This window comes from Tursiops truncatus, chromosome 18 (genome assembly GCF_011762595.2).
Source record: "Tursiops truncatus isolate mTurTru1 chromosome 18, mTurTru1.mat.Y, whole genome shotgun sequence".
NCBI classification, from domain to species: Eukaryota; Metazoa; Chordata; class Mammalia; order Artiodactyla; family Delphinidae; genus Tursiops; species Tursiops truncatus.
The window spans coordinates 7,628,575-7,652,804 of record NC_047051.1 but is presented as its reverse complement, the minus strand read 5'-3'; the positions used below and the strand labels follow the sequence as shown (position 1 = coordinate 7,652,804).

At 42.5% G+C, this 24,230-nt stretch overlaps 1 protein-coding gene and 2 long non-coding RNA genes across 6 annotated transcripts in view; 1 reads left to right on the top strand and 2 right to left on the bottom strand.

Moving 5' to 3' along the window:
- LOC109550240 (uncharacterized) overlaps positions 1-17,864 on the bottom strand; it is a 51,421-nt gene extending 33,557 nt beyond the window's left edge. Inside the window, exons 1-5 of one of the 3 annotated variants that reach the window (XR_012327569.1) lie at positions 17,771-17,864; positions 15,452-15,556; positions 13,521-13,605; positions 6,710-6,817; positions 2,731-2,759 (exon numbers count right to left, since the gene is read on the bottom strand). This is a non-coding gene — a long non-coding RNA (uncharacterized lncRNA). Of the gene's footprint in view, positions 1-2,730; positions 2,760-6,709; positions 6,818-13,520; positions 13,606-15,451; positions 15,557-17,770 lie in introns of those variants that run through there. The other 2 variants (XR_012327568.1, XR_004522984.2) reach the window with 2 other exon arrangements.
- LOC117308808 (uncharacterized) overlaps positions 1-24,117 on the top strand; it is a 143,134-nt gene extending 119,017 nt beyond the window's left edge. The window contains exons 1-4 of one of the 2 annotated variants that reach the window (XR_004522986.2): positions 17,312-18,381; positions 18,486-18,641; positions 19,160-19,250; positions 20,325-24,117. This is a non-coding gene — a long non-coding RNA (uncharacterized lncRNA). Of the gene's footprint in view, positions 1-17,311; positions 18,382-18,485; positions 18,642-19,159; positions 19,251-20,324 lie in introns of those variants that run through there. The other variant, XR_012327570.1, reaches the window with a different exon arrangement.
- MEDAG (mesenteric estrogen dependent adipogenesis) overlaps positions 19,144-24,230 on the bottom strand; it is a 28,094-nt gene continuing 23,007 nt past the window's right edge. The window contains exon 5 of the mRNA XM_073795017.1: positions 19,144-19,278. Within this exon, the coding sequence (XP_073651118.1) occupies positions 19,223-19,278 (56 nt within the window). The 3' untranslated portion in view covers positions 19,144-19,222. The remainder of the gene's footprint in view (positions 19,279-24,230) is intronic.

The window sequence follows — 24,230 nt, the reverse complement described above, 5'->3', positions numbered from 1 at the left end:
CCTAAATGATTTTATTGTTTAAAAATAAAACAAACAGGGTGGGCTTCCCTGGTGGCGCAGTCGTTGAGAATCTGCCTGCTAATGCAGGGGACACGGGTTCGAGCTCTGGTCTGGGAGGATCCCACATGCCGCGGAGCAACTGGGCCCGTGAGCCACAACTACTGAGCCTGCGCGTCTGGAGCCTGTGCTCCGCAACAAGAGAGGCCGCGATAGTGAGAGGCCTGCGCACCGCGATGAAGAGTGGCTCCCGCTTGCCACAACTAGAGAAAGCCCTCGCACAGAAACGAAGACCCAACACAGCCCAAATAAATAAATTAATTAATAAACTCCTACCCCCAACATCTTCTTAAAAAAAACAAAACAAACAAACAAAAAAACCCCAGGGCTTCCCTGGTGGCGCAGTGGTTGAGAATCCGCCTGCCAATGCAGGGGACACGGGTTCGAGCCCTGGTCCGAGAAGATCCCACATGCCGCGCAGCAACTAAGCCCGTGCGCCACAACCACTGAGCCTGCGCTCTAGAGCCCGCGAGCCACAACTACTGAAGCCCGCGTGCCTAGAGCCCATGCTCCGCAACAAGAGAAGCCACCGCAGTGAGAAGCCCACGCACCTCAATGAAGAGTAGCCTCCGCTCGCCGCAACTAGAGAAAAGCCCACGCGCAGCAACGAAGACCCAATGCAGCCAAAAATAAATAAATTAATAAATTAATTAAAACACACACACACACACAAACAAAATAACACAAAGTCATGATGAAATTATATTTAGAACAATTTGGATCTTAGTTTTCCTTGATTATTGAGAAAATAACCTAGTTATGTTCAGATTTTCTTCATTTGAACTATTTTCCTTTTTAATCCGTCCCTTTGTCAACATCACAGTAAGAGTAAATAAAGCGATCAAGAATCTGTCGGTCTGAAAATTATGAAGAAAAACAGGATGAAAATTTCCATTTAACTAAGTGCTAAATAGAGAAATTCTAGGAAGGAGGCAAATATCTGATAATAGTACTCTAAATATAAAATCAATGAGACCAAAATAATCAAAGGATAGTATGTCTAATAGCTAAAAAGACACAATTATGTTAATTATTGATTAAAAAGAGCAAACAGTATTCAAGGGATCAGCAAGACTTCCTGGAAAGAGCATGGATTTCGGAATGAAATAAACTTAGGTTTCAGTTCTGTGCTGGCAAATACATCTGTCCTCTCCATTTATTCATTTCCTCATCTTTGAATACAGGTAATGATACTTACCTAGTGCAGGTGAATGGACAAGGAATGCTATGTGTGAAGCACCTAGACAGGGCTTGGCCTGGGTGATGTGATGATAAACAAAACAATAGAGACTATTGTTCCAAAAGTTTCATCCAAGCCAGCGTCGCTTTTCTGCCCAGCAGGGTTGGGAAGCTTTGCAGTCTTTGAGTGATAACTGATCCTGGGAGGCCCTTCAACTCTCCGGCCTCCATTTCCTCATCTAGAAATTGAAGGAGTCTCTTCTGGTTCTGAACATCTATGGTCCCCTAATCCTAATTACATATTTTTTAATTGTACTTTGTGAAGCTGTAAAGCTTTGTCACGTCTAGCACTTGCCATCTCTGCAGCCAAAACTAAGAGAAAGGAAGAATGCGAGTGATAACGCGTTTTCCTATTTAGTGTCCATGTTGTCATGCTCAGTGTTACAAATGCCAGCTGAGGGCTGGATATCAGGTGTGTGGGGGGGCGGGGGGTGTTCCTGGTTTACTCTCCAGTTATGTGATTTTTGTCTAAAGCGCTACTTGATCCCAACTCCATGCAAGGAATAAATCACTGTCTCAGACTAACACCAGATTATTCTCTTACCCAGGAACTCGGAGGTGGCTTGGTCAATGGAACTTTTAAAAACTTTTCTGTTGTAAACAACAGCAATTGGGGTCATCAAAGAACACTCAAGTAAAATCATGGCTAAATGTAAAGATGCTTGAAGGATGTGCTGTGTGGATAAACTTCCAGGGGATAACTGACAAGTCTAATTTGATTCCCGAGGAACTTTTTATTTATTTTGGTTGTTTAATAGCAACTAAATCCTTCCTTTCATTTTATGTGGGGGGCATGTCCCCCAATCCCAACAACTGTCCCTCCCAGGCAGAGGATGTACTCATTTCACGGCACAAGCAGTCATTTCTCTTCTAAGACATCATCCTCATTCCCTGGGTTTGAGGCTAGGGGGCCCCAGAGTCCTAGTTTTGATTCCATTCAGGGGTCACTGACATTCTCTATGACTATAATCAAGGTCACCCACCAGGGCCCTATGTGTTGAGGAATCTTGGAGCGAGAACAGTCTATGAAGTTGTTTTAAAAGCTACAGGTGTGAGGGCTTCCCTGGTGGCGCTGTGGTTGAGAGTCCACCTGCCAATGCAGGGGACGCGGGTTCGTGCCCCGGTCCGGGAAGATCCCACATGCCGCGGAGCGGCTGGGCCCGTGAGCCATGGCCGCTGAGGCTGCACGTCCTGAGCCTATGCTCCGCAACGGGAGAGGCCACAACAGTGAGAGGCCCACATACCGCAAAAAAAAAAAAAAAAAAAAAAGCTACAGGTGTACTTACCTAGACCCTGAGAAGCAATGGGTAGGCTTGAGTACCATCCATATTTGAAACTAAAATCCTGAAGCTCAGGAATTTTAGCTGGAATTTGGTAATTCCATCGAGATTCAGTGTCTGCTGGTCGGGGAAGCAAGGTTTTCCATTCCAGAAACATCTGAGAATGTTGCTTAATCTTTTGAGCTGGGGTACAAATGAAAGGCAATAATTACTCCTTGTAGGCTATTTCTAATTAGCCTCATATTTTCATTTCATTCTGCTTCTGTCAGTAACTTCCAATTTATCACACTAAAACACACTCTTCTTGCATTTAGAGGTATGGTCAATGTACTTTTTAGGGACAGTTCAACCAGGAAATAATTTTCTGCTTTATCAGGCACAGGAAGTACAAGTTCAAATGATTAGCAGTAGTTTCTGAGTATATTGTACATCAGTTAGGAGTGCTCATTTGTTTCTGCTCCGTGGACTCAGGAAGCATGTCTCACTCCAGAAGCCTGTCTAGTCCCTGGGGCAGAGGTTAGGGTGCAGAGTGAGAGATTTTAGTTAGGGCTACGGTTGCCATATAAAACATAGGGTGCCAGTTAAATTTGGGGGGGCACACCATGTGACTTGCAGGATCTTAGCTCCCCAACCAGGGACCAAACCCATGCCCCCTGCAATGGAAGCACAGAGCCCTAACTACTGGACTACCAGGGAATTCCTGGATGCCAGTTAAATTTGAATTTCAGATAAACAATGAATAATTTCTTAGTGTAAGTATGTATAGGTACTCATTTTTTACCTGTTATACACCATTATTCAGATTTAACTGGGCACCTGTATTTTTATTTGCTAAACCTGGCAACCTTAGATAGGGCAGTGCATATCATCCCCATTATCTGGAAAAGAATCACTCAAAGGAAAAGAACCTTACCGATGGAGGGTTAGGTAAGATCATTGTCATTAGTGGACCGTAGCACTATTATTTTTGGAAATAACTCTGCTAACAAATACTCATTAAACATATGATCCTTAAACACCTCTGAAGCACTGACTAAAACCAGGTTCCACAAGCACTACCAGATTAACTGAGGAGAGAATCACAAGTCGTTTCACCTGGAGCGAGTTCATCCCTAATTCTTGCTACAAAATGTTGGTTCAGAGGCACATCATACAACACCAACTTTAATTGGGACGTAGATATTAAAAACATGAATATCACCTAATAAGGACCTACTGTATAGCACAGGGAACTCTACTCAATACTCTGTAATGGACTATGTGGGAAAAGAATCTAAAAAAGAGTGGATGTATGTATACACATAGCCGATTCACATTGCTGTACACCTGAAACTAACACAACATTGTAAATCAAGTATACGCCAATAAAAATTTTTTTAAAAATAAATAAAATGAAGAGAAAAAATTCAAATCGTGGAAATATGGACAAAATCAGCTACTTGTGATAGGAGATGAAAAAGTGATTAGAAATAAAGATCAAAGTCTTCTCTGAAAAAATAAAATAAGTGATACTAGAAAAAATAAAGTATTCATAACCCTAAAAAAAAAAGCCACAAATATCATGAGCAATGTCACAACAGTGCTAATTACTATTAACACTAACCTCTATTCTTTTTCCAAAATAGTTTTTCAATAGGTCTTTTCAAAATAAATTCAAATGTACATTGTATATCAAACAACATGTGATGTCACCTACTGGTACTCGAGAGCATTTTAATATTGATTTTTAAAAATTGATCTCTGTCCAGACCAGCACAGTGGGAAAGGGTTTCACTACATGGTGCCTCTTAGTTTAGATGACTCAGGGAGAGAGGCCATGGGTACTCAATGGCCCTCATAATGACCTCATAAACCACCCGAGGAGAAGGCAAGGTTATAGAGAGAGAAGAAAACTCTCGGGCTCAAACATCAGGACATTCCTTAAGCTATTTTGGAAAATCATCTGGTATCGTTCCCAGTAAGCAGCATCTATAAGTTGGTTTTTGTAAATTACTAATGGCTTTATTAATAAATAAATTCCCGTTGAAATACTTGATACAGATGTCTATCCTTCTCCCCTAGCTGACACTCAAAAGCAAATGTTTTCAGTTCCTATATGGATTCTGTGCCAAGGTTAAAGGTAATTAAGTCATTGTTCTACCTCAAGACAATCTCAAACCAGTGTGATTAGAAAGAGATATACAGGATACATGGATATGGAATGTGATATCTTGCAACCATAACACTTGGAACTGTGGTTCTCACATGGAGATAATACATCAGAAATACCTAGGAAGGTTATTCCAAAATATACCTGCTGAACCTTATCCCAGACATCGAGACTTTCTAGAAGTGGGACCCAGGCACTTATATTGTGAACAAGCTTCTCATAAGAATCACTCACTCAGAGCTGTGGATAAGGTGCTACAGAAGCCCAGAGGGAGTGTGACAGGCTCTGTTACCGGAAGGGAAGGAAGACAAGAATCAAAAAGGCACACACAGCAAAAGGCGTGTTTTGAAAATGGGTCAACACTGAAGCAAAAGATGCACAGAGTGTTCATGAAATGCGGTCTAGTTGGTGCGAGTGAGGAACGCAGGGAAGTGGGGACTGGCTGAAGGTGAAGCAGGAGAGGAAAGTTAGGAGCCACGTTGAGAAGGGTCTTGAGGGGCTGGTCCATGTGGACCAGGATGGACCAGCATAGAAGGAGAGCAACTGGAGATGAAGACCCAGAAAAGACAAAAATCAGGCTCTGGATTTACTCTGAGTTCCTTTGAAGATAAAGATTAAGTCTTTTTTTAAAATTAATTTTTATTGGAGTAGAGTTGCTTTACAATGTTGTGTTAGTTCCTACTGCACAGCAAAATGAATCAGCCATACATATACATACATCCTCTCCCTTTTGGACTTCCTTCCCATTTAGGTCACCACTGAGCATCGAGTAGAGTTCCCTGTGCTATACAGCAGGTTCTCATTAGTTACCTATTTTATACACAGCATCAATAGTGTATAGGTGTCAATCCCAATCTCCCAATTCTTCCCATCCCTCCACTTTCTCCCTCGGTATCCATATGTTTGTTCTCCACGTCTGTGCCTTTATGTACTTAATTAAGATTAAGTCTTATTCTTCATTGATCCTTAGTACATATCACTGTAATAGACCTCAGTAAATATTTACTAAATTAATGAGTGAATAAAAGAAAAAAAAAGAAATGTAATTGCTATGTATTAGCAATTAATCTGAACCACACTCTAGTTACTGCCTATGTGATATATGCTTAAAGTACCTATTAGTTCTTAGTTCTTCTTGACTAATGGTTTTATCGTCTGTATAAAATTTCATGTTAATGAGCTCCTTCGGCATTATTAAGAGAAGTTCCTGATACAAAAGGACCTGACCAAGGTCACATATTGTATAGTATGATTCCACATATAAAATCTCTAGAGACAGAAAGCAGATTGGTAGTTGCTAGAGACTAGGGGAGAGGGAAACAGGGAATAATTTCTTAATGGGTACAGGGTTTCCTCTTGAGATTATGAAAATATTTTGAAATGAGGCAGAGGTGGTGGTTGTAGAACATTATGAATGTACTAATAGCCAGTGATCTGTTCACATTAAAATGGTTAATTCCACGCTACGTGAATTTCACTTCAATTAAAAAAAAAACTTTCAGGGACTTCCCTGGTGGCGCAGTGGTTGAGAGTCCGCCTGCCAGGGCAGGGGAAGCCGGTTCGAGCCCTGGTCCAGGAGGATCCCACATGCCGTGGAGCAACTAAGCCCGTGCGCCACCACTACTGGGCCTGTGCTCTGGAGCCCGTGAGCCACAGCTACTGGGCCTGCATGCCGCAACTGCTGGGGCCCATGTACCTGGAGCCTGTGCTCCGCAACTGGGGAGGCCACTGCGGTGAGAGGCCCGCACACAGTGGCGAAGACCCAGTGCAGCCAAAAATAAATAAATTTATTAAAATAAATGTTTCTTATGTAAGGGGATAAGGAAGTAGGAGTTAGAAATAAATGTGAGAAGGTGAGCAGAAAATAGTCTAAGAAGGACCACAGCGGTAGATGATGAAGGATCTTTGGGATATATCCAAACTCTCATTCTTACGGATTATTGATAGAATATCACGTTCAAAAGATATGTAGATATTATCTTACTTGACTGGGGTAATAAGATTTGTGGTTCTTGATTCCTCTTGAAATTCCAATGTTGATCAAATCTTCTTTAGAATATGATTTCCAAACATACTCATCATTGTACTGTGTCTGGTTGGGAACAGGATAACTAAGTGAATATGTATATCCTAATCTTCTGGTACTTTTCTGACTGTGAGAAAAGGGTGGAAACTAGAGTAAGGGATTAAATACCAAATTTCACAAGAGTACACATGTCAAATAATTTTTGAAAGATTGGCTGCCTTAAGACTTGATGCCAGAAATAATTTAATTTCTAGGTTTCCCTGAAAAGAAACAATCCTGTATATTATTATGGCCCTTAACAAAAGTAAGAGTGTCCTAAATTTAAAAGAATAATCTGAAATACATTAATTTTTTACTTAATTTTTTTAAAGAGATGAGTACTCTTCTGTGTAAACAGTACTTGAGTATAACTAAATACTTGGTGAAGGAAAGTTTCTTTATGTAAAAAGTATTCCAGTTAATAAAAGGAAAAATATAAGAATTAGGATACCACTGGCTTGCAAGTCCCTAATGAAATAACGCATCTAGGCAATGATCAGCAGTTGCCACTCTGGATATACGTGCCCAACACCACCTATTAAATACTTTTGTGAAAATACCCAACCTGAATCAGATGAAGTCTTTGGAATATTAGATTACAGGAAATACATGAAAAGAAGGATAGTTTTAAATGACACTATGGGGATGGAGTCAGAAAAATCCAGAACAAATCATCTGTTTCTTCAACAAAGAAATTCTCAGAAAAAAAAAGTGGAGGAACCTGTAGATTAAATGAAGTAAGAGAATACAATGCAGAGACCTTGTCTGGATTCAATTTCTAACCAACTGTTTGTTTTTTTTTTAATTATGAGACAACTGGGGAAAATTTGATCGCTTATTGGCTATTTGATATTAAGGAATTGCTTTTTTAGGTGAGATAATGGTATTGTTACATATTTTTAAAGCATCCTTATCTTTCAAGAGATACATAAAAATATACTTAGACTTATGATATAATGCCTGGAATTTGCTTCAACATTAGCCAGTGGGAAGGCTAAGTGGAGGATATACATTAAAAATGTCCATGTGTTGTTGATTATTATAGCTGGATAATAGCTAGGGATTTATTGTATATTCCTTTGTGTGTGTCTAAAATATTTCATATTGACTTTTTTAAAAAAGAGGGCTGGGTAAGATTCAGGTTACGTCTGTAAGAAACCAAACATCTGGAAAGTGGGATACATCTGGACGCCGCACTATTTCACTTGTCATTCAGATGTACAGATTCAAGCATGACTGTGGTCCTAAATCAAACTGAAGTCATCGAAGGCGCATGAAGACCCTTCCAAAGGGATCACAGCACAAATTGCTTTAAAGGAATAGATTTTCACATCCGCATTTCTCAGTATATTCTTTCTTAACATGTATCTGCCTGAGACACAAAGCTGCATATCTAGTGGGTCTTTTCCTTCCCGCATCCTTTTCTCCCTTCCCCACTTCACCGTAGGATATTACTAAGGTGCATTACACCTCAGGGTGTTAGCTGCCAATGGTGAGAGGGGCGCCGGGAACTTCATTATGGTGATTTCAGGGAACTCCCTTGTAACCCAAATTCCATATACTTCCCTAGGGCTTGCCGTTCTAGGTCAAGAGTAAAGGGTGGGGCTATAACCAGAGCATTATGGCCTGTGCAGGGATGTTCTGAATGTAGGTACACTGGAGATTGGTGTGGCTGACAGTAATGGCTAGTTTTCCCTGTCCTAAAAATTATCAAATGTTCATCCCTCTTTAAGGAGAAGCTTCTAAGAGGAGAGCAGAGAATATAGATTGCTGAAAATGGCTCTTTCCCCTACATATTTAAAGGTAAGCACTTTTCCAGCTTTAAAAAAATCCCTAGGATATGTCACTAGCTGGAAAGAAGAGCGTCTCTGTTTAGATGAAGCAGTACAGGATGGCGATGCTGATTCTTTTCAATGTACCTGGAATCTTTTCTGAGACTATCAAATTTTTAAAGATTCACTGGATAAAACTGGTACATAAAAATCTTGTGATCTTTTTTTCAGATTTTGTATTCATCATTCAATAAGGTATTTAAAGCTGTTTTTAACCCAAACATATTATGAAATATTTACTTCAATATAGCCAGTCCTCATTTTATTTTATGATGTAAAATATTTAACAATACATGAAAGTATACGCTAGCTTGTCAGACTAGTAATTTTCCATATATAACTATATACTTACCACATATAACTTTCTCTTTCATTAAATACATAGTAAATGTTTGATTTGGTTTCCAAATAAATCAATGGAATTGTTTCTGATTTTTATGCATGATATTATTTAATTATTTTCCAAAGTCAAGCACCAGAGTTCTGCACACATGAGAACATATTTAACTAAAGAACCTTATATTTTTTATCATACTCCTCACTTCACAGATAACTTACATATTTAGCTACACATTTCATTGCATTATTTTTGTTACTTGGATGTAATTAATCATATTAGACCTGAATCTTTCTACACTTCTCCTGTCTACTTTTAATAATCTTCCCTACAATATGCATTCTATAATTTATCAGTAGTTTTCATAATATTCCTCAAAACATATATTAACATTTAAACTAGAATTGTAGTCAGATATTTATTTTGACAGGAAGTAAACCTAATTTCACTTGTTGGTTGGACCACAAGGACTGATTTTACCAGCTAGGTAAACATGGTGTAAATTGTATGAGTTAAATCTTCAGCTCAAAGATTTGGATAAAAATATATTTAGAGTATGCAATGACAAAAGCATTTTTATAAAAAAAAAGATTATACTGGAAAACCTTTATTGAAATTAATGTTCCTATTTTCCAAGTCCTTTTTGAGTATATAATATTAAATAAGTTTCTTCCAAATGAAGGAGTAACAGATGTAATTTAATAGTCATTTGTTAAGACGTGCCTTTTCAGGCCATATATGACAAACCCACAGCAAACATCATTCTCAGTGGTGAAAAATTGAAAGCATTTCCTCTAAGATCAGACACAAGACAAGGATGTCCACTCTTGCCACTATCGTTCAACATAGTTTTGGAAGTCCTAGCCATGGCCATCAGGGAAGAAAAAGAAATAAAAGGAACCCAAATCAGAAAAGAAGAAGTAAAACTGTCACTGTTTGCAGATGACATGATACTATACATAGAGAATCCTAAAGGTGCCACCAGAAAACTACTAGAGCTAATCAGTGAATTTGGTGCAGGAGCAGGATACAAAATTAATGCACAGAAATCTCAAAATGAAAATCAAAATGAATGCACAAAATAACATAGGAAGAACACTCTTTGACATAAATCACAGCAAAATCTTTTAGACCCACCTCTTAGAGTAATGGAAATAAAAACAAAAATAAACAAATGGGACCTAATGAAACTTAAAACTTTTGCACAGCAAAGGAAAATATAAATAAGACGAAAAGACAACGCTCAGAATGGGAGAAATATTTGCAAACAAATCAACAGACAAAGGATTAATCTCCGAAATATATAAACAGCTCATGCAGCTCAATATTAAAAAAAACAAACAACCCAATCAAAAAAATGGGCAGAAGACCTAAACAGACACTTCTCCAAAGAAGATATACAGATGGCCAAGAGGCACATGAAAAGCTGCTCAACATCACTAATTATTAGAGAAATGCAGATCAAAACTACAGTGAGGTATCACCTCACACCAGTTAGAATGGGCATCATCAGAAAATCTACAAACAACAAATGCTGGAGAGGGTGTGGAGAAAAGGGAACCCTCTCGCACTGTTGGTGGAAATGTAAATTGATACAGCCACTATGGAGAACAGTATGGAGGTTCCTTAAAAAACTAAAAACAGAATTACCATATGACCCATCAATCCCACTACTGGGCATATACCCTGAGAAAACCATAATTCAAAAAGACACATGCACCCCAATGTTCATTGCAGCACTATTTACAATAGCTAGGTCATGGATGCAACCTATATGCCCGTCGACAGACGAATGGATAAAGAAGATGTGGTACATATATACAATGGAATATTACTCAGCCATAAAAAGGAATGAAATTGGGTCATTTGTAGAGACGTGGATGGACCTAGAGACTGTCATATAGAGTGAAGTAAGTCAGAAAGAGAAAAATAAATATCATATATTAACACATATATGTGGAATCTAGATAAATGGTACAGGTGAACTGGTTTGCAGGGCAGAAATTGAGACACAGATGTAGAGACCAAATGTACGGACACCAAGGGGGGAAGTGGCGGGGAGGGGGGAGCTTGGTGGTGGTGGGATGAATTGGGAGATTGGGATTGACATGTATACACCAATATGTATAAAACTGATAACTAATAAGAACATGTCTAAAAAAATAAAATAAAATATTTTAATAACAATTTTATATAAAAATACAATAAAATAAAAATAAAATTCAAATATAAAAAAAAGACAGGCCTTTTCTGTATACTTCTCAGAAAAACGAGATAGGGAATAACTCAATAACTGGATGACAAATCATCTAATTATTTGCTTTCAATGAAACTGAAGGAGTACACAGCCAAGCTGTCAGCCAATCAATCATTAAAAAATCACCTTGTGGGCTTCCCTGGTGGCGCAGTTGGTGAGAGTCCGCCTGCCAATGCAGGGGACATGGGTTCATGCCCCGGTCCGGGAAGATCCTGCATGCCGCGGAGCGGCTGGGCCCGTGAGCCATGGCCGCTGAGCCTGCGCGTCCGGAGCCTGTGCTCCACAACGGAAGAGGCCACAACAGTGAGAGGCCCGTGTACCGAAAAAAAAAAAAAAAATCACCTTGTGATTTTTGGCATATAACCATAAAGAGTTCAGAGTATCGAATGGCAATGCTACACTAAAACTCCTTTCATTCACATCTACTTAATTATGAGAACAAGGTTTCTCAACACTAGCATTTATAAATTGAAAAAAAAAAAGCAGGAAAAATTGATGCTGAATGTGGTCTCATTCCCAACATAATAACACTCAAATCTGGAGACATAAAGTAATTGAAAACAAAACAGCCCCATTTATCTCACCAAGATGCAATTCCAAAAAATTTACTTTATCTGTTTAGTAATTATTAACATTTGTAATGTGTTTATTGCTTTGAACAATTCTGTACTAAAAATAATTGTGATAACTCAATACTTAGGATCCTATAACATGTTTAAAAATTAATGTCAATTAATATACTGAAATAGTTGCAAAGAGGTATAATGGAGTGATCAATAAATTGCTTTCAAACACAAAATATATTAGAGCAGCGTAAAATTCTATGGAGGAAGTAGACTGGGAGTAAGAGCTCAAGAAGGAAAGAGAATGAAATAAATGATCTGTTAAAGAAGAGCTTGTTTGTATATATTTTTTAAAAAGGGTCAGAGTGAGTATCAATTTGCTAAGGTGGTTAGATTACCCACTGGTTATATGTAAAGAAATGATTTAATGGTCTTGTTTTAAAATGTCAATATTTAGGATGGGCTGGAAGTTTTATCTTTTACAGCTATTTAAATTTATAATAAGAACTTTTCTGTGGACTTTAAAAATATGTGAATTTGAAGACCACTGACCTAGACTCCATAAGTACCCATTTGGTTTTGGCTTTCATCCCAAATGTTTCTTCTTCAGACAACTGTTACTGTTTGGGAAGCTGGCATAACCCTTACTGTCAGATGGTAAACCTCCCAGTAGGGGATATAACGTGACTCAGTGGGATAGCCGGTAACTTGGAAATTAGGAGTCTTGCAGACCTGCACTTTTTGGAAGTCTGTCGTATATTATGCTGGGGAAAAATGAATGAAAATTTGGGGGGTAACTTCTTCGTGCTATAGTCACTGGATTAATGCTTTCAGTTTGTCCTCAGAACAACCACCTTATGCAGCAGTCATCATTCCCACTTTGCCAACCATAAAACTGAGCTGTAGCTGGCTGGTTACTTGCCTAAGGGAGCAGAGGAAATAAGGGGTAATGAGAGCAGGGAGCTGAGGCTGGAACCCATTTCTGCCTGACTGCACCACAGTCTGGACAGTACTCCATTTGACTTCTCGACAATGTGAACTTTTAAGGTGAAAAGATCCTCTATTTTGGAAGTAATTTACAGAGTGAACACAGACAAGGGAAGGTCCTCCATGCTAATTTCCCACCTACCACTGATGCAATGAAAGACAGGGCTTTCGCAGCCCCACCCTCTCTCACCCACCAATGAGCTTAGAGAGGCGGCTGATGGACAGAAATTCCCACCACCCTCGGTTCAGGTGGAATTGAGGGAGGAGTTGCAAGCAAACATTGCTTTAGGAAGCAATAGTTGGAGGAGTGAAGGTAAGGGTAAGGGGACTGTGGCCTTGTTCCAGCTTCCAAGACTAGTATTGGGTGGAAGTGCTATTACTCACTTATCCAGTCATTCAGTTGTCATTGCCTGCCTACCGTATACCAGGTAATGAACTCAATTCATGCTCCATGTTTAGGTAGCACAGTTCTCTTAACTGTATACTGGCTCTGTTGTAAAGCATGATACACAGTGGCTTTATGAAAGATCCATGTGTTAATTTTCTCAATTTTCCTGTAGGAGCTTGGGATACTCTTTGAAGGGGAAACCCCCTCTGATGCTTGGAGGAGACCTGTGCGTGCAGTGGGTCTTATCTGAGTTCATTTTCTATAAGCCTTCTCTGATTACTCTCTATTGGTTTTGGACTCTGAATAATAGAAGAAGGGTGAACAAATTCAAGCGTGTATATCAATCTGATTTGAATAGGGCTGTACCGAATGAAAGCAGGCACTGCTCCTGTCTTAGGTGTGAACGCAGTCTTCGTCGTGGTGGCGTAGGAATCCCGATCGGTATCACCTGCTAAAAGCACAATAAAACAGTGTTAAATGTGGCAAGCCAGCATATTTTGATCAAATGTTGTTTTAATAATTAAAATAATTTTGCAAGAGACAAACGTTTTGGGTGGTAATGCAGAGTGTAAAGGAGTGAAGGCCCACTTGTGAGCTCCACTAGGGTAGAGGGGAAGCTCAATTTACTTATGAGTTCCCCCCCTAGATAAAAATAGGTCTATTGTTTTTCTTGAGAACTCACATATACTATTTTAAAGAATTCGAGCAATACATAAAAATATAAAGAAAAGAGTTCATTTGAAATTCTATCATCTTAGGACGTTCACTATCGCTGTTTTATTGCCTGACTTTTCATGCACCACATTAGATATACCTGTAAATGCATGAACTAATTTTACACAAAGAGGGTCATAGTTTCCATGTCAGGTTCTCTCCTGGACCCCTTGTCGTGGCTCCTTCCTGGCCCTGCTTGTAATCACCCTCCTCCCAGGTAGCCCATGTTAACAATTGTGCCTGTTTCTTTCCAGACTTTTATAACTGCTACTGTAATCATATACAGATTGATATATACGTACATCAATACATTATCACATTGGGTTCTAGTCCTATTTTGTTTTACAAAAACAGGCTCATCTTACACAAAGTGTCCTCTTCTACCTGTCACTTAACGTCGCCGTATGGGAAGCCCCTCTGACTCGTCTGGTGCAGCTGTAATTAATTCTTTGTAACGACTGTGCAAGATACTGCGGCATAGCTGTTCTTTAAAGCTGTGAGAGTGAGTGAGCTCAGCAAGGGAGGGAGTGGCATTAGAGGAGGTGACGTCCAAAGGCTGAAGCCCGGGGCCCCCCAGTGTCAAGAGGCTGGGGAGGTGAGGGGAAGCCGGTGAAGGAGGCTGAGAAGCTCAGTGAGCGAAGTGAGTGGAGACCCAGGAGGCTGTGGTGTCCTGATGGCCGAAGGAAAAACATGATTCCAGGAGGAGGGAGGGACACCTACAACGGCAAATGCTGCTGGCGGGCCCAGAGGGTGAGGATGGAGAATTCACCAGTATGCAGACACGAGGACTGATCTGCCCCAACCTCCCCTTGCGAACGGAGGTACCACCAGATTACTTGGGAATATATTTTTAAAATTTAATTCGATCATGCTCTCTTTCTTCATATCTAGGCAGCTACCTGTGGCTTTTTAGATTTCACTAGCACCTGGGAGAAACGATCCCTTCCATGTTCGAAGCAAAGCCGTCTGGGGTCCATCACCTCACCTCTCACACCGCACCCACCTCACTGCCTGCCTTTTCTCCCGTTCACGCACCCTGAATACAATTGCCGTAAAGCATCTTTCTCAAAGGTGTCTTCAATTTCCAAATAGTCTGAAAAGCTATATGCCACTGCCTACATATAAAAAAGAAACACTTAGTTTTTGCCATCTGTGTGCTTCTCCCCATCTCTCCCATCTCTCCACCTCTGCCAGCCAGGGCTTGTTTCTCATCGAACAGGTCCTTGAATCCAGCCAGGCAGCTGCATCTGCCCCTCTGTAACTATTCACCCGCCGCCTTCACACGGGGTGAGCTTCACCTCCACCTGAGGCTTCCCCGGGCTAACTAAAGCCTTAGCCCCTGCCTGTCACGCTCTGTCCTTCTGTTCGCAGACTCCTGGCTGGTGTCTACGCTCTGATCCCATTATACTAGAAATGACATTATCCTTTGATTCTTCTTCTTTAGTGGGAACCACTTTATACTTTAAAGCATTTTATTCCAACAGCAGAATTAATGTTCTTTGTTAAGAGAATTTCAAGCACGGACAAGTAGGTGGGGAGAAATTGTGAGGCTGTGTTGCTCTTAAAATAAACTATCACTTCACCTGATTTGAAGCTCTGAGTTTGACTCTTAGAAGGATCTGGAAGGATCTTCTGCACAGAGACTGTCTTTTTCCGAAGCAAGCAACACCAATCTAGGCCTGATCACTCTGCAGATGCAAGTAGGATTTGAGAGGAAGAACACCCTAGATTATCCGGTGGGCCCTAAATGCAATTTCAGTGTCCTCATAAGGAAGGCAGAGGGAGGTTGGCCACGGAAGAGGAGGAGGTGATGTGACCATGGAGGCCGAGACTGGAGTGATGGGCCACAGGTCAAGAATACTGACAGGGCTTCCCTGGTGGTGCAGTGGTTGAGAGTCCGCCTGCCGATGCAGAGGACACGGGTTCGTGCCCCGGTCTGGGAGGATCCCACATGCCGTGGAGCGGCTGGGCCCGTGAGCCATGGCCGCTGAGCCTGCGTGTCCGGAGCCTGTGCTCCGCAACGGGAGAGGCCACAACAGTGAGAGGCCCGCGTACCGCAAAAAAAAAAAAAAAGAATGCCGACAGCCACCAGAAGCTGGAAGACGCAAGGACAGATTCTCCCCAAGAGCCACCAGAGGGAGTGCAGCCGTGCCAATAGCTTGATACCAGGCTTCTGCCCTCCAAACTGTGAAAAAAATAAATTTCTATTGTTTTCAGCCACCAGTTTGTGGAAATTTATGGCGGTCCTTGGAAGGAATACAGCACTTAAGAGCCCAGTCGATAGTAATAGCTCGATAGCAATTCGTCCATAGGCGTCATCGGCCTCATCCTATTTTGAGACCAAAGCTGGACAGTGACACATTAGGCCCACCTTTTAGAGGGTGACCCTTCCATCAGTGGAGGATGGAGTAGCACAGAGTGGCTGTTAGAGACTCAGGACCGGAGGTGAAGGGGCAAACTCCCCCAGGGGAAGGGACCCTTTGGAGGCAGAATCAGTGACGCCTGGAGATGACATTGAGGTGTAAGTGAAGCTGCCCTCCCCTCTCCTTTAAGCAGATGGGACCCTCCTTACTGAGCTTCCAAGTCTAGGAAGACAAAGAGTATAGTTTTGTACGTGTTGCGTTTGAGGCCCTTCTGTGCCATCCAAGTGCATCTGGTAGACAGATGGATATTTTGGTCTGAGATCTAGGAAGAGCATCTGAGTTAGAGATAAAGATGAGAGAGCCATTGATTGGCACCTTTATGTAGACTAGAAGCCCTGTGGCAGGATATGGCCACTCACATAGGGGATGTAAACCAAGAAGGAGAAAACCTGGAGGACGCCAACATTCCCAGACAAGAGGGGGGAGAGCAGACAGTGAAAGAAACCAAGACAGGGTGGCTAGAAATGGAGGACGAGACTCAGGGGAGTGGGGCTGGGGGCCGGGGGGGGGGGGGGGGGCGTTCCTGGGGAGGGCTCCAGCTCCTCTGCCTGGACACCATAGAGAAACTCGTGTTGTAAATATTTTTGTATTAATTATTTTCATTTGCTCTTCGTAATTTACAAAGGGATGAATGGGATGAAAGTATGCATTTCATTCATTCTCCTGGGACTACAATTCTAGGGAATTTGCAGTTGAACAATCCCCACTGCTCCGTAGCCACCAGGGAACCACAATTACCCAGCTAGAGGGCTGCGATGGGTTATTATTGCCCTGAGAAAGACCGGGATGGAGCTGACTACACAGTAATCATGCCAGTAGCACCACAGCTAGAGTGGCTCTCCCTCCACTGACACAAACAGCTGAGTTAGTACACCAGCTGCATTCGCATGCAGAATTAGTATTAAAAGCACTGCCTGTTAGATACAAAATCCCTTTGAAAGAAAAATCAGCGAAGTTTAGAAGCGACAGCTGAATGCCATAGTTCCCAGCCTCTGCTACAGCCGCGGGGGTGGGGGTGGGGGACGCTGCAGATCCTCTTGGGGGTCGCTTCTCTGCAGTCTGCAGCCCCTCCCCGCCCTCTTTCTGCGCTGTTTCCCAGATCCTGCCGGGGATCAGGGCCCCCGCTGGGTCTGCTCTCTTCAGAGCTCCCGACCTCTGTTGCTTCTTTGTCTTTGTCTTTGTTCTCCAGACACTAGGCCTTCCTTTTGCTTGTCCCCTCCTGGACATTTCATGGGGTGTTTAAACTCCGAGCTGTTTAGGGAGGGCTTTGACAGAAGGTATGGCGAAGGGCTGGAAAGGGGCAAGGTCGTGAACACCCTTTCATTTTCCCTGACTCCCAGCCTCTCCTTAAATTGAGTCCCACCCGTAAGGGGGAGGCACACACCCTTGAAGACCCGAGCGGCCTTCGCTCCAGGCACCGCGTCTCCAAGGGAGACCCCGTCCCCGCCCCCCGCCGGCTGGCAAGGTCCACAGTCTTACTTGGCAGGATCTTGTGGCCGCATTGAGAAGGACACGGAGCCTCGGGCCCAGGCTCTGCCATTCTTGCTAGAAGAGGCCGTCGCTGGGCCTCTCGCACCAGCCGGGCTGGGTGCTGCGCGGCTGCTTTACGACGCTTCGCCATGGAGACGCGGGGAGGTTCCCGGCGGCTCAGCCCCCGGCAGACGAGGTGCAGGGCGCTTCACCGGGCCGGCTGGGGGACCCGGTCTGAAAGTAAAAAGATGTGTTTCTAGTAATATGATGGATACCTTACTTTCGTGTATTTGTCTAGTTCATGCAATGAGCTTTCCCGAGAACTGTCTTATATATATTTGCGGAGAGGAGCAAAAGGGGCCGAAGAGAAAGTAATATTGTCAGATTTTCAACTGCAAATTGCCAGCTATGCACAGTTTTCAGCTTAAGCGAATGAAGGCGAAGTCGTCAGGGATCTTGCAGGATCCGAGCAAGAGGAATTAAAAATCACAAGTAATCTTGCGTTACGTGGAACTAGAACCAGAGTTTCTGAGATAGTTTCATGCCATCAAACTGGTCATCTCTGCACAGGAATTAGGAGCCGGCAGGGAGGTGAAAGAAAAGTGCGCTTGGAAAGAGGAGTGAGTAGGGACGTGTGTGACACCTTTCTTCTCACCAGCCCATGTTCCTGGCACCAAAAATCGTTTTTGTGACGGTCAATGTCATCATTCTTCTGTCCCCACAGGTTCAACTGGGTCTCTCACCCCCATGTATGTGGAGGGTCTTTTATATTCATATTATTTGACAGCTACCTGGTCGTTTGGCACATAGGTGCTTAGTGATACTGAATGTCTCCTGGCTAGGACACAGCTGTTACCCACTCGGATGCGAAGAGGAAACAGTAAGTACGCATTGGAGACTGTTGGCACCATGCTTAGAAAGCAATTTACAACCATCCCTTAACCTTTCAAGGGGTTATTCTAACATAGACCTTAAGCGAACAGTGAAGTAACAAAAGGGAATTTATCAAAGGAGACAGAATAGGCATCAAAGTAAGGATCCCATGTACCTATGCAAGGATTTCTTCAAACTGAAGAGCTCAACCAGAAGTTTCTGAGAGTAGCGTCCCATCCATGTAATGGAATGAATATAACAGATTTAGGCTCTCAAATTTATAGCGATGAATGGTGGGACACACAGGCTTCTGTCGATGTTATTAGAAGGAATGAGTCTAAATTAGGATTTAGTAGTGGAGTCTAAATTAAGAAAGTAACACCCAATAACAGATCACTGTCTGGAAATAGTAGAGCTAATTAGCATAGCATAATTTAAAAGAAATACACTTTAAAAATAGAGCAGTGAGTATATAGAATTTTTGCAGTGAATTTGTATTAATATCTTACATTTGTCTCGTCTTAGGCAAGCTGTGAAATGGCGGGGAGGGATACGCGCTGAACCGAGAGCCGGAAGATCCGTCACTTTCTACCTGAAGGCCTTGGGCGTAAAGCAGGTACTGCTCCGGGCCTCAGCTTCCTTATCTGTAAAATGAATATGTGAGTACCCACCTCAGTGGGCTGTAAAGATGAATAATTCTAATGATAATTTGTAAATCGTAAAGCCACACACACCTAAGGTATTGCTCTTTTGTCTTATTACTCTTTTGATCCTTTTTTAAAAAATTTAATTTTATTTAAAAATTTTTTTAAATTATTTATTTTATTTTTGGTTGTGTTGGGTCTTCATTTCTGCGTGCAGACTTTCTTAGTTGTGGCAAACTGGGGCTACTCTTCGTTGCCGTGCGCTGGCTTCTCATAACGGTGGCTTCTCTTGTTGTGGAGCACGGACTCTAGGTGCGCGGGCTTCACTAGCTGTGGCACGCGGGCTCAGTAGTTGTGGCTCACAGGCTCTAGAGAGCAGGCTCAGTGGTTGTGGCTCACGAGCTTAGATGCTCTGCGGCATGTGGGATCTCCCCAGACCAGGGCTTGAACCCGTGTCCCCTGCATTGGCAGGTGGATTCTTAACCACTGCGCCACTAGGGAAGTCCTTCATTCTTTTTTATAGCCTTTCATTTCTGCTTCTGCTTCTGCAGACGGATGGTTGATACAGGCCCATTTCATTATGAGCAGCACAGCACTCTTCCTGCCTTTGAATTTGGGTTCCTTGAGGCAACTCCGTTTAAGGATTAAGCAGAATATTTTTCCTTTCTTCTTTCCCTCAACAAATACTGAGCACCTGAAGTGAGCTGGATGATGACATTAAGGGCAGTGCCCAGAGTATTATGGGACCTTGGGGGAGGGGGAGAGGAATTGCCTGAGCTGAGTTTTCCAAGATGCCCGGGAGGCGACCAGATGAAGAGGGAGAGGTGCCCCAAGGCCCAGGAAGGACCCAGGAGGGGGAAACAGCCTGTGTCCTCCAGAGGCCCTGTGAGCTTGGTCTTGCCATACTGTGAAGCGGGAGGGGGACAGCCCAGCAGCCCCACAGCCCCGCTGAGGAGCTCCACCTGAACATGAGGAGTGTGCACTGAGTGGGTCAGGCAACAGCGTGAGGGCTCAGGTCAGTAGTTTAAGTAAATCCTCTTTTCCAGGAGTAAGAGAAGCAAGGTTCCATTCACCTGCCAGAGGAGATCCATCACACAGACACTAAGACCTTGAGGTTGCCAACGCTCCTGTGACAGTTTTGAATTGACCAAAACCAGTTGAGAGCAGCTGCATCAAATGAATTAAATGGGAACTGGTTTCCAATTCACATTATTACAAGAAATTTCTTTCTGCCACACACACGTACAGAGGGAGCGCGATATGAAGAAGTCAAGATGGGGCTGGGTGGTGGAGGGAAGAGACAGCAACGAAGGAACACTCAAATTTTTTTTTTCTTTCTTCCTTTTTTGCGGTACGTGGGCCTCTCACTGCTGTGGCCTCTCCCGTTGCGGAGCACAGGCTCCGGACGCGCAGGCTCAGCGACCATGGCTCACGGGCCCAGCCGCTCCGCGGCATGTGGGATCTTCCCAGACCGGGGCACAAACCCGCGTCCCCTGCATTGGCAGGCGGACTCTCAACCGCTGCGCCACCAGGGAAGCCCGAACACTCAACTTTTGCCTGTGAAGGAGAAGAGGGTCTAGCAGGGGAAGAGGGTGTGGATCACATGGAGACTTGAAAGGAGAGAAGAATAACCAAGTTCATAGGCCAAGGGTAAGAAGCAGGGAGAGAGAGAGAACTTGATGCTCCAGGAGAGAGTAGACAGGGTCCCAGCCAGGAGAAAGCAAGCTATCCCCAAACTGAGCGTGTCCACACCACCTGGGCATTTGACGAGAACACGAGTTCTGAGTCAGTAAGTCGGGGGGAAGCAAGATTCTGCTTTTCTAACAAGATCCCCAGGTGATTCGTAACGCTTGAGATGGACAGGTCTAGAGCCTTGTCCCAGGACCAGCGGCCTCGGCATCACCTGGGAACTGGTTAGAAACGCAGAAACACAGCTCTCCCTCCCTCCCCCACCGAGCTCCTGAGTCAGGATCTGCAGCTAAACCTCCAAGAGATTCCAGGGCACATTCAAGTTTGAGGACCTCTGCTCCGGGTAACATGAGAGGAAAGGTTGTCTCCGGAACGAGAGGAAGAATGTGAAAGAGTTGATGGGAGACTTGGCCGGTGACTGTTTCCAAAAGCCCAGAAGAGGTCACGGACGTTCTTCAGCAATGCCAAGTGCTTTGGATATGAATGTACTGAGTGAAGTTTTTCTGGCTTGCTTGCTGTATTTTGGCAAGACTTCCTGTTATTATGTGGTATGCAATGCTTTTATTCAAGTGTCTTCATGTAAAAAAAAAAATACTGTCTTTTCTCTTTGTTTTAGCTGATGGATTAACTCGTAAAACATTTTCTCCATTTCTGTGATGGACTCTGTATTATTAAGGGTTCTCTAGAGAAACAGAACCAATAGTGTGTGTGTGTGGAGAGAGAGAAAGAAACTTAGTTTAAGGAACTGGATCACACAATTGTGGGGACTGGCAAGTCCTAAATCTGCAAAGTAGGCCAGCAGGCCAGAGGCCCAGGGCAGCCCAGGGCAGATCCTACATTGCAGTTCAAGTCTGAAGGTCATCTGTGCAAAATTTTGTCTTGCTTAGGGGAGGTCAGACTTTTGTTCTATTCAGGCCTTCAGCTGATGGGAGAGGTCCATTCACATTGTGGAGGGCAATCTGCTTTACTTAAAGTCCACTGATTTAAATGTTAGCCTCATCCAAAACACCCTCATAGAAACATCAAGAATAATGTTTGTCGACACATCTGGACACCGTGGCCCAGCCAAACTGACACTTAAAATTACCATCAGAGATCCAGGTCTTCCTGAGGTCACCTGGTTCATATCTGCCACTAAGAGGGGTTGTGTTTAAGCCGTCCAAGAATGATTGCTCTGTTTTTATTGAAAAATCCAGAAAAGAAAATTTTATAATGGTCTCTATTTTATTAGGACAGTCCAGTTTAACAGGGTAAATTCTAAGCTCTTCTTCTAACCTGCCACTCACCAAACTCACATTTTATCCAATTAAAGCCGTAACAGCAAGTTCAGACGTTCGATTCTATCAAAACCTCATCATCAATCGTATATAAATGTCACCTCCTTCCTGGGCCATCTCTGCTGTCTCTGATTCTTGTGTTTTTCTCTTCTCTGAACCCTTAAGAACAATTACTAATGCCTTGCATTATTGGGTCTCTCAAGTTTATTCAAGCCGTGAGTATCAAGTGTGAACACTCATTTTAAATGTTAGACCAGCAGTTAGCCATCCAAATGAATGTTCTCTTCTTCAAAGTAATCATTTATTATAATGACACTGCCATTGCTTAAAGCATCTTTGAAATTCTTTAGAAACTCCCTTCAAACACTGATGCACATTCTTTTGAATTTCTTAAATTGGGGTATAACTTTGCTCTTTGAAGATAGACGGGTATTTGAAACAGTAAGAAGACATTCGAGCTGATAATTAAGGTAGGCAATCAAGTTGGACAATGTTTTCCTTTGGCCAAAAATCAAACTCTAACCATGAGGTAATAAGAGAAAAACTCCCTTATTGTGTAGATAATGTCCGGATTGCATTCTTGTTGGAAAAAATTAATAGCTTCCAAGGTGACTCTTTCACTGAGAACTTCAGTAAATCAGTTGCTTGGATAAATTGATCCTTACATGTTTCTTTTAAAACTAAATTTTACAGTTACACGTCAGTAATTTTATCTCCAAAACTGGATCATAAGCGTTTTAGACGCTTTCCTTTTTGAATCTCTCCCGTAGCACTGATTTTATTGTTCTTACTAGCTGTACACCTGTCTTTTACAAGACTGGATGTTCCTTGAGAGCAAGGGCCATGTTTCAGGCACCTTTATATACCAGCTCCAGTGCACTGCACACAGTAGGCACTCAATCATATGTGATAAATGAATGAATGAATGGAATGAATGATTGCTTAGGCCATTCTTGTCCTATACATTTCTACTGATCTTAAACTGTTTAAGATGTCTGAATTAGGGCAAATATACATCCAGACTGCGGTCACTTTGACCCAGGAAGATCTGTCCCAATAGACTTCTCACCAATTTTATAGATTTCCCAGTATCAATTCTTTGTGACATTTGCTAATGAAATATACATTAGCACAGTGTATATTTCCTTGGAGGCAGTCGTAAAACTTTGGTAAGTGAATATCGAATTAAGTAAATGCATTTGGCTCTGAGTTGACTGAAAACAATTTTTAATGATAAAAGAAACATTCCAGGGGCGGACACGGGTTTCAGCCCTGGTCCAGGAAGATCCCACATGCCGCGGAGCAACTAAGCCCGTGCGCCACAACTATTGAGCCTGCGCTCTAGAGCCCATGAGCCGCAACTACTGAAGCTCACGAGCCACAACTACTGAAGCCCGCGTGCCTAGAGCCTGTGCTCCGCAACAAGAGAAGCCACTGCAATGAGAAGCCCGCGCACAGCAACGAACAGTAGACCCCGCTCGCAGCAACTAGAGAAAGCCCGCGGGCAGCAACGAAGACCCAACGCAGCCAAAAACAATAAATAAATAAAATAATAAATTTAAAAAAGAAAACTTCCAGATCTTTAGTCCATTTCTGGAGCGATTACCAAAGGTTTTCCTGAATTCAACTATTTTCAAAAAATGGACTTTGTCAATTTTTGTGAATAGACTTTCTGTTTCCTTTGGGAAGCATATACTATTTGATATTCACCTAAGGTTTGTTTGTTCTGGTGTATAACTTATTTTTTTTGTTAATACTCTTCATTTTGCACCGAGTGAATAACAAATGTTTATCATCTTCTGTTATTAAGGAACATTCCCCTTTTCTGAAACATCAGTATCAATTTTTTTTCTCCAAATACTTCACAGACCTATTCTTCAAAGAAGGCTCTTGATAAAGTAGCTGTAAAACCACAATTCTCACTGTAATAAGTTACAAGGCCAACATACCACCTGCAGGGTGTGACGGAAAGATCACACATACTTG